This window comes from Pituophis catenifer, unplaced genomic scaffold, assembly GCF_029215685.1.
Source record: "Pituophis catenifer annectens isolate HBS135680 unplaced genomic scaffold, rPitCat1.0.hap2 SCAF_1, whole genome shotgun sequence".
Classification (NCBI taxonomy): Eukaryota; Metazoa; Chordata; class Lepidosauria; order Squamata; family Colubridae; genus Pituophis; species Pituophis catenifer.
Window position 1 is genome coordinate 179,193,857 of NW_027256881.1, and position 11,226 is coordinate 179,205,082.

Sequence of the window (11,226 nt, forward strand, 5' to 3'; positions counted from 1 at the left end):
AGCGGCCAGAATTTCATATGCACAAAGCTAGAAACAGGACCTCTGAGAGAATGGTGATTAAAAAGGTGTTAGATTGCACTGAGATGGACAGGTTAACATTGGAATTAAAAGAAAGAGGGGAAACAAAATATTATTTAGTCTGGGAAATGTAGTACAAATGGCTAGAGAACAGATGTAAAGATTAAATATGAAGATAGCTTGAAAGAAATACTAAAATTTAAAGATAATGCATATAGTTAAAGGAAGACTAAGGAATGTTATGTATGTTATGTATATATGAGTATTAGCAATGCTGAAACGCTGAAAAAATTGTAAATGTGATATAAAATGATGAAATATGTTGAATAAAAATAATTAAAGTATAGAGAAGAGAAAAAAAGGTTAGAAAGAAATTTGCCAAATTTCTACTATCTGAGTTACAGATTGGACCATCACAAGATAAAAAACTTGCACAGGGATTCCATCCTCAAGTTTGGCCCCAAACTTTTCTTTATTGAATGCAAGTTATCTACTACAACTAAGTTTATTAGTTTTCATGAAGCTGCATAATAAAAAATAAGTCTACTGCTGGTTAACAGGCTGAAAAGGGAAATTCATATTCATTTTTTAATTATTTGCAAAAATGTAGGCAACAAATGCATTTTATTCATTCATGTATGCACTGAAAACTATTGCAGCTATTCTATTGCGTACTTCATTGAAGCAGGTTCTCTTAGTTGTTGGTTAAAGCAAAATCAAAGAAATAAAAAAATCTGACTAAAAGCAATATTTCAATTTTAATGAAGTTACAACCATTCATGACTGAAAAATATATTTCAGGTGTTTAATTTATAAAGAAAAGCTAAGATGAACACAACAGTAACCTGTTCTACTTTCTTCCAGCCCAGTGTCCGCAGAAAAGTTTGAGGCCAAAACTCAACATTGGAAAAGGGTGGACATTTCTCACATTTTATGCTTCCTGGCTTATCGAGGAATTCATACAGAAAACCCAAACTCTGAATGTTATAAAATTATTTTAATTTTTTAAAAAAGCATTGTCCCGATATAATATTCCAGATTTCCATTAATCCTTGAGTCTTTGATTCATAACAGAAATAACAGTGGGACAAGACAGTCCTAACCGGCATTAAGGAGGAATGCAAAATTAACACGTGGAGAAGAATCCTGATAGCATGGAGGCCTTGTGCTGGGTTGCTCCTCTGCAATCATTCAAAGTAGTTTCTTGCTTTAGAAGCTTTTCTGATGAAGCCAAAGCTGGCTGTTCAGGAAGAAGAGATAAGCAAGGAAAGAAACCAACCCCTTGAAAGTAAATTAAGTCCAAGGTCAGCTTTGACCCCACTGCTTCATGGAACCCACTTTACGTATTATTTCTGGATACTGCATTTTCATCTAGGTTTTACTGCTGCCATGGACATGTATTCAGTGTTGTTGTCATAACTCTTGGCACATTGGCAAACCTGGGAACAAAAAGGAGATGGTGTGGATTCTGATTAATAATTTTGATGAATGATCTTAACTCTTTTCTTTTCTTTTGAAATGACCAAAACTATGAAAAAGTGAAATAATGGCAAATTCAGGGTAAAAAATAAAAATAAAAGGATTATCACCCCTGTTCACTTTCTGCTGGATGCTTTCCAAGTGACTTCAGAGCTTGGCTGCACCCACTATTATTTATCAATTCTTTTGCAGCCAGCAATCAGAGGAATTGCTTTCTTGGATATTTTTGCTGATGTTCACAGCATTCTTTCTCCCTTCGCCCTTGTTCTAAAACTTCAGGCCACTAAATCAATAAACAGCTCCATCTTATGCAAATTAAAAGTAAACTGCTATCACTTGTGACTGAATTCCAATAGTAAATAAATGCTTAGATTTATTCATCAAAGTGATTTCCAGTCCACATGCTGACACTGTATGCCTCTGAATCTCACAAAATGGAAACTCTGTTACTATATCTTTGGCAGAAACTGGACTTGAAGAAGGCTGTGGAAATCACTTACCACACTTCTAAAACACCATATTGAAGAAAAGATGCAGGCAACAAATAAAAAAACTACGAGCCCAATAAGTATCCATGATGTAAGTTCCGATAGCCAGCAAGATTTTTCTGAATCTGGGAAAGAATCAAATTGGTGTTTATAATTAAGACTTGGGACTAATAGCCACCATTGTGAATTGTGTAGTATAGCCCAAAAACTTGGCCAATTTTCTTTTTGAACTGGCTGGTGATCAGCAGTGTCCATAAATACCTCTTGACATATGATTATAGACACAGGGAAAGGGTAGGGATGAAGCCAAGAGAAATTAACCAAGCTGCCAACCATCCTATTCTTGTGACTCAGAAATGAAGTTTGACTAGAAGAATCACTGGTCTGCTACTCTTCCATCTTCAGCAGTGTATTTTGGATTGGATTTCTTTCTTATTGGATATCTTTCCTGCTTTTTGTTGAGCAGCTCAGAATATATAGAATCCCCTCCTTAGAAGTGACCTGTCAATAATCCTGGCTGAGAGTGTGACTGGTCCCAAATCACCAAAGATCTTTCATGGTTGAGGAGGGATTTGCCTGGCTCACTTTGTTCCTTGTCCAAAACAAGGCTGCTCCCCTTAACTGGCTGAGTTGATCATTCAATACCTGGACCAAAATGATTACCATGATACCATTTAATCTAGATTTAGGTGTGCATAACTTGACTTTTTTTTTTTTTTAAAGTGGTTAGTTAAGTGTCTCTTTAGAGATTCACATGCAGCACTTTACACTCTCTGTCAGCAATCTTTCATTTTCCTTTGGGTTCCATGGCTTCAGGAAAGTCTTCCAATTTATCTCCAATGGAAATCATTATCCTCATCCAAAAATAAGAACTTTATCAATAGCGGTCTTTCCTAGAAAGAATTTTAATGACAGAAAAAGATACAAAGGATGAAATTTCCCTACTCCATACACATCTTATAGATATGTAAAGGTTTTCAGGCCTGGACTTGATAAAATAAATACATAAAATAGCTCTTTTATCTTTTTCTATATTGCTTAATGTGTAGAAACATTCTCTATATGATGAATATCTTTATAATTATATATCTATAAGAAACAAGCTTTTTATTTTTAATGGGAAAAATTCCATTTAAAAAAATAAGAGGGTGTTTTTTTTAGATAAGGAGTATGATCTATAAATACTCTGTGGCATGTGGCACTCCTCAAAGAAGGCATTCCATACAGTGGTGGGTTTCAAATTTTTTTACTACTGGTTCTGTGGGTGTGGCTTGGTGGGCATGGCGTGGCGGGCGTGGCTTGGTGGGTGTGGCAGGGGAAGGATACTGTAAAATCTCCATTCCCACCCCACTCCAGGGGAAGGATACTGTAAAATCTCCATTCCCTCCCCACTCCAGGGGAAGGTTACTGCAAAATCCCCATTTTCTTCCGATCAGCTGGGACTTGGGAGGCAGAGAAAAGATGGGGGCAGGGCCAGTCAGAATTTTTACTACCGGTTCTCCAGACTACTCAAAATTTCCGCTACTGGTTCTTGAGAACTGGTCAGAACCTGCTGAAACCTATCTCTGATTCCATACCTTCCTTTTATATGCTACTTTACAGCCATCTGGTAGCTATAATCTTATAATAATAATAACATACTTCTATTAGGTAAAAGTAAAGGTTCCCCTTGCACATATGTGCTAGTTGTTCCTGACTCTAGGAAGCGGTGCTCATCTCTGTTGCAAAGCCGAAGAGCCAGCACTGTCCAAAGATGTCTCCATGGTCATGTGACCGGCATGACTAAATGCCAAAGGCGCATGGAACACTGTTACCTTCCCACCAAAGGTGGTTCCTATTTTTCTACTTGCATTTTTTATGTGCTTTCGAACTGCTAAATTGGCAGAAGCTGGGACAAGTAACGGGAGCTCACCCCGTTACACGACACTAGGGATTCGAACCACTGAACTGCCAACCTTTTGATCGACAAGCTCAGCTTCTTAGCCACTGAGCCACCACATCCCTTAGTTCTATTACAATGCAATAAAACTGCAATTAAAATTACGTTTACCATCTTTCAATTTTTTGAAAAAAAATCAGTTTCAAATATGGCCATCAGAAAATAACTAGAATAGAAGCAGAATCCATTAGCTGCAAGGAAAGTCTAGCCAGCCGTTCTGTTAATCCAGGAGTAGAATCTGGCCTGGTGAGGATCACGCCCTTGATTACCTTCCCATAGGGACTACCAGTGAGCATGGTAAATGACTTCTGTGTTAAAACATTGCATGTCAAAATATTGGTGGATGGGAGAATCTATGAATCTATAATTGTGGGTATATATTTAAATATGCAGGTCATCAATGGATACATATGTATTTGTGAAGACCTTAGAGCGAGAGAAAAAGAACTCTGCTCCTTGAGCACTATGCTCCAGCTGTGTTTTCTATCTTATTACTGTTCAATCACTAGCAGTCCTGAGACACTAAAAACTGCTTTCAATTTTATTTGGGTGGAAGTGAGGGCATGTGTGGAATAATGATGAAGCAACGGCTCTCAATACATGGACCTAATGGGATTGGTGGAACTTAGACTTCTCCTAAATGATGATGTCATGAGTATTATTCCTTTACACATTTATATTACGTGCCTCTTTTTAGAAAGGCTATTGTTGCCAGTTGAGAAGAGCTGCTGGCATTTCCCCAGAATTCAGTGTACCTTCCTTCCAAAGGAGATGAAAGAAGAAAAATGCTTTCTCTAAAATAAGGTGAAACAGTCTGACAAGTAAGAATTATTTGACAAAAGGAATTGTTCTGCCAAATCATACTTTGTTAGATTTATTTAATTGTGTTCTCAAAAACAATGATAACTTACCTTGAACATAGAGATGCTTTTCATTCGATTTGCAACAACGATAGACTGGAGTAAGAACTTCTAGGCAACAGATATAAGTATCACTATGCTTGCTTTTTAAATTTCTGAGAGTGAATGATACCTTGTCATCTGAATGGATTGGTTCACAGGATTCATTTGTTCTTTCAGAGTTGTTTTTACCATTGTCTACATAAAGAGAACAGACTTCTTGATTGCTCCGGCCCTTATACAGCTTCATATAGAAACCTTTCACATTCCTGGGCAAAGGACAATTCAATGTAAAATTTTCTCTTGGAAATTCATCTTTGCGCCGAGAATGGTTGGTGATAGTCTCTGTAGAAAGAAAGAAACGGTTAACAAGCAAAAGTAAACATTGCCATGGGAAGTTAGCAGTTGCCTGCTTTGTTAACAAAGAAATATGTAGAGGAAAAACATGGTAAAAGAAGGAAATGGACTAAGGCTTTTTCTAAATATCCTATCACATATATTATTTAATCCCATTATTATCTATATTATCTATATAATGATGTAGTATAAACATCTTATAATTGATGCGATCAATTGCATTAATTTGTGTGAGCTCATTCAAGCCAATACAGGATCCTTGTTTTGCAAATATTTTTCTATGTCTCCCAAATGGCCGAACTGATTGTCAGATTTTATCCCAGTTTGCTGATAGTTTTTGTGCTTTTGATCTTCTTCAAAAATAAGTTGATATGTTTTCTTTAGAATTTCAGCATTTGCAATTAGTTTTCACAAGCCTGCAGCTGACTTGTCCAAGATAGCCTTGCAAATCCATGACATCACAATATTTAAGCAAGTAACAGCGAAAAAAAAGCCATTACATGAACAGGGCCCATTAAAATACCAATACAGGTAAGCAATTTGTTACTTTTCATTATATTTCTTTTAAAAATAATGAACGAGCTGCCTCAGGTACTGAAACATTAGGTGGCATAGAACAATATAGTAAATTCAAAATTAAACAGCAGCAAAATAATGATTTTAGAGAAACTAAAAAACCTCCCACCCATTTCAGGGAGACAACACAGATGTTACACAACCCTCAAAACATAGATAGTCAAAATCAATATCAAAAGCAGATCACAAATCAACTTCTCCTAGGGCTGGTGAAAAAGACAGGTGAAATGATATGTTATCTCAAGACACCAAGAGAAATATTTTTATGATGTTCATTTATTAACAGACCTGAAACATTAATCACAACTCAATAGCAGCTAACCATATACTGGATTAAGTTTGATGTTTCAGTCCCTTGGACATAGAGTTTAAATCATATTGACTCATATAGCACTTATATATATGTGGAATCGCAGATCTCAGTTGTTAATTCTTGCTTGTCACACTCATTTGGATATAATGTCCTTAATTAATATCATTAAAATATAATAAATCATACCTGTGCAAGATGTAGTGCAGGATGAAATGGATGGACACTGGTCAACACCTAAAAATAATATATCAATGCCACTTAATCATTTTTAAGATTAAAAAAACCAATGTACATAAACATTTGAATTGCATAGTAGAAATTAACAATACATTAGTTTAAGTAAATTATCAATCATTGCAAAGTACCCCTATAATTTTGCATATCATGAATTCTTTGAACATTATTTATGTTATAAATTCTGTTAAGGTTGTGAATGTAAATAATATTTGCAAAGTTTTGATTGCAGCCAAGGATGCGTATATTATGATCAGAATTAAAACACATTGTACAGAGAAGTCAAGAAAGGGCATGCAACGTCCAGAATGGGCTTCAAACAATTTAACAACCGGTTTGCCTACTGCAGAACCGAAAATGTGAGTGTGTACATATGCACCTTCATGCTTGCGTGAGGCTTCAAACACACAGCGATTTCATGTGTGCAGCTTCCAGTACATCTTCTCTGGCAGCCACGGTGAATAGAGCAGGCAAGGCGCAGAAATCAGCTGGGCTGCGTGGGCGGGGCGGGCAAGCCAGAGAGTGAGATATATAGGACAGGATAGTACCGGGGCAAGTGGGCAGGCCCAGCCGGTGGTCGGAACTATCGGTACAGGTGAACCGGTCCAAACCGGCAGCAACCCACCTCTGGTAACATTGCAAGATACTGCAATGCAAGTATAAAAGAGTGGGTTATGTGTCATGATATTATCATTGTGGCATTGTTGTGGTTAGGAATGATGACCTAAAAGCACAAATGCATGCAAGGCATGTTGCCAATGAAGGAGCTGCAGTAAGAGAATTTTTTAAAAGTCTTTATACTGCAGGTAAAAAAGTTTACCTGCAGTATATTCTGCTTGTATAAATCCTACAATATGTACCTAGAGTTATACCCAGAATGTAATATAGACTTCTGCTATGGAGAAAACCTTGGTGAAACTAGCAAGGCCAAATGAAAGAGGCATGGAAGTGAACACAGTTATCCCAATTTCCCTCTCAAAGTTTAGGAATGCAAGGAAGTTGTAGGTAACATAGAGAAAGTACCAGGGTACAACTCAAGAGCAAATGGGAATAACTTGACTACAGCAAGATTAGAAAGCAATAACTGCTGAAATTGGATATTCTAGCCCAGTGGTGAAATCCAAATTTTTTTACTACTGGTTCTGTGGGTGTGACTTGCTGGGCATGGTGTGTCTTGGTGAGCATGGCAGGGAAAGGATACTGCAAAATCTCCATTCCCACCCCATTCCAGGGAAAGGATACTGCAAAATCTCCATTCCCACCCCACTCTGGGGCCAGCCAGAGGTGGTATTTGCCAGTTCTCCGAACTGCTCAAAATTTCCGCTACCGGTTCTCCAGAACCTGTCAGAACCTGCTGGATTTCACCCCTACTCTAGACACTATTCAGCTGATACATGAATCTTAACTCTTTCATACTATTTTTTTTCTCTTACTTACCTCAGCTATCTTACCCTTATCTTTTAATAGATTTGATTAAAAGCAGAATATCGGATCTATTGGATTCATAACTATAATGCTAAAGCATAAGTGAATGATAAAAGGCCATTTTGTGTTTCCCAAAGAAATCCCAAAGAAATTACAAAACCTTAAGCATTGGTTCCAATTAATTATTTTTATAATTATTGCCACTGTTATAGAAATGAATCAGTGACCGAAAAAAGGTGCCTACCACAGTGAAACGATGCTTGACCCCTCAAAGGGGTTTGGACATAATAATATTGTGTATAAATGGAATGACTCAGTCTATTCAGCAATTTCCAAGAGTGAATAATTTAAAGTATAATACAAAAAAATCTAAAATGCTAATAGTAATATAGAAATAATATAATAAATAAAGATGTGGTTTCTTATTAATTTCTAAGACTTCACAGAAATGAACCTAAGTGAAGTAGCAGAACTATCACAATCCTAAGGCCACTTCATGAGCCTGCCCACAGGGGTCATTCTCCCATTCTGTGTGAACTGCAACCCCCAGCATTCCAAGTCAGTATATGGCTATGCAAATTGGGAATTCTGAGAAGTGCAATTTCACCACATCTAAAAAAGCATGATGCGCTCTTGCACAACCTCCTTGGGAGACTACCAGCTTGCTGCAAATAAACATGAATTAGTGGAGGCATTTCTTTCATATGCAAGGTTTGGAGGTGAGAAAAGAGGTGCTAAATGCTTCCTTTATAGTTAGGTGACAAGATGTCCTCATCTCCTTTCTTTGCTTGGTTCTAATTTCTGTACAAACAATGATTGGTCTGCTTATTTTCTCACCTATGTTCCTATGTTATTTATGTTATTTAATGGTATAAAGTAAATCATGCCAATAGGTTGCCACAGTTATACAGCTGGCCAACCTTCAATGATCCTTCATCGCTCTATTTGGGGGGATAAATGGTGGTATTCCATGAAGCAAAATTAGAGTCTATCGTGTAGGTCAGAAGGCAACATCATTCTATTCACATGCAGCACATCATACAGTGCCAACTCCTGACTTCCACACTGATTGTTTTGAAGCACCATGAGATAATACAAAGGGTGTATTTCTTGGACAGCCATCATTATTAAAATATAATCTAAGTAAATTAAAGCAGTACTCCAAAATATATTCACCTGGGGGTAAGTCTCAGTAAATTCAATGAGATTTTGAATTAGATATTCTATGTAAAATGGTGTGATGTTGGTCCTTCACACATGTAACTAGAATACTTCAGAATGATCCGGGAGTGAAAAATAGATATAAAGTAATATAAACCAACTTTATATGATATAAGCACAATGTTGGAAACAGAAAATAGTGAGCAGCTTAAAAACCAAGTAAACAATATACTAGAAATCTTGTACTGGACGTAGGCCTTCCATAGACAAGGAATTCCAACTGAGAAAAGTTTGTGTCTTGTTAAAATACACCTGACAATTTTGGCAATCATTTTCTGGAGTTGTTTATAGTATAATTTTTATAATAAAGTTAAAATGATTATTATAACTCTGTTCAAAGACATTACTATACTATATACTAGTGGATACAGTTTTAGTAAACTAAATAATAGCACATAAGAAATATCAACCGTTAAATATGGTCCTATAGCTAGAGAATGATTCAATTTTTCATAGTACAAATGCCTGTTCTTTGCCGTAGCTTCAGGGTCACTGCTTCTAAACATTTCTTATACAGTCTTTAAACTCAATAAAATCACAACCAAAGGAAATTGCTGTCAACAGAATCTGCAGTATCACTTACCATGCAAAGCTTCAAAGCAGCAACACAAAAGGCAGAAAGCCACAATGCCTATTTTCATATTCACGAACCTAGATGCTGAAATTAATGTTTTGTATTGTCAAGGAGCCTGTAGTACAGTGGAGTAAAACACTGTTATTAACGTTCAGCTGCCTGCAATTACTGCAAGTTCGAATCTCACCAGGCTCAAGGTTGACTCAGCCTTCCATCCTTTCAAAGGTAGGTGAAATGAGGACCCAGATTGTGGCGGCAATAAGCTGACTTTGTATAAATATACAAAAGTATGAAGGCTATTGCTTAACACATTGTAAGCCGCCCTGAGTCTCCGGAGAAGGATGGCATATAAATTAAAAGCAAAAAAAAAAAGAGGAGCAAAGTTTTATACTGGAAAAAAAGATGGTGCTTCTCTCTCTTTTTAGGTTCTCAGTAGTAGAAAAGATCACTGTTTTTGTTAAAAATTACTGTTCTTTGTTTAAATTCCACATGTAGAAATATGGAATTTATATGTCACCGTGAAAGGTGTGATCTGTCTGAAGCGTTGGATTTCCCCAGTTCAGTTCTTGCTTATTTCGCTGAAATGATAGTCCTTTTCCTGTCTCAGTTTATTTCAATGAATCAGAATCTGAAACTAGTTTCAGTTTAATCTGAGCGAACAGAAATCAAGCTGATGACAATATTTGTTATGCTGAATCTTTTCTTCATGATAATGCTGTAGTTAGAAAATAGAGGCTGGGCTGAAAGAGGAAACATTAAGGACTAGGGTGTCAGACACTAGTCCTAATAATTAGAGGTCAGTGGTCTGCAAATTATTTTGACTTTATTCATTCGTTTCAACATTTAATGGGTTTTTTGCTATATTTGTTTGGAAATCCATAAAATATTATTTTAGTTTTATACAATATTTAAGACTTGAAACAGCAAAAAAGACCTCAGCACAGTGCAGCAGAGTGAGCTCCAACCATATAATCATGCTGGCCATATGACCACGGAAGCGTCTTCAGACAACTCTGGCTCTCTTGGCTAAGAAACTGAGATGAGCACCAACCCTTAGAGTCACACACAACTGGACAGGAAAAACCTTTACCTTTACCTTTAGAAAGAACAGAAATCTATTCCTTGCTCTTTTTGATATACTTAAATAAATAGAAAATTTCCATGGATTTCTATAAGCAGCTCTTGTTATCTCTTCCAGAACATTTCAAAATTTGTTTTTCTTGGGGTAAAACAGGAAGTTACCTATCATGATAGCAATGTTAACCTTTTTTTCCCCGAGAGTTACCAAGTTTCCTTTATATCAAAGAGAATTGGTTTGCAGTGCAATGGAAACAAGGCCTATCAACATCCTAAAGTGAGCAGATGAGTTCTTCATACAAGAAAGTTTAGGAAAAAATAAGGTCCAAATACAAACCAGGTCTAAGTATAAATACTCAGTCATAGGAAATGAGGCAAGTTTTCTGGCAGCTGATAATCAGACTACACAAAGTCAAGACATTTTTTTTCAGTACTTGTTCATCTCCACAAACCACTTTTTGTATCATAGGCTTCAAGCTCACACCCTAAACCAGATGGACTGCATTGACCCAATTAAGACTAATGGTCTACTCAAGAGCCATAGTGATTTGTGAATCAATCACTCTCCTCAGTCTTGAACATTTGTGTCCTTCAGCCTTCTTTTGACCCAGAATTGCTGTTGGCCT

General features: G+C 36.6%; 1 protein-coding gene across 1 annotated transcript; it reads right to left on the reverse strand.

Moving 5' to 3' along the window:
• Nucleotides 1-1,385: 1,385 nt before the first annotated feature.
• LOC139327100 (inducible T-cell costimulator-like) lies at nt 1,386-9,590 on the reverse strand. Its single transcript, XM_070956801.1, has 5 exons — nt 9,533-9,590; nt 6,256-6,303; nt 4,832-5,168; nt 1,998-2,145; nt 1,386-1,457 (listed from the first exon to the last, which is right to left on the reverse strand). The coding sequence occupies exons 1-5, from the start codon at nt 9,588-9,590 to the stop codon at nt 1,386-1,388; spliced, it is 663 nt and encodes a 220-aa protein (XP_070812902.1).
• Nucleotides 9,591-11,226: the final 1,636 nt, after the last annotated feature.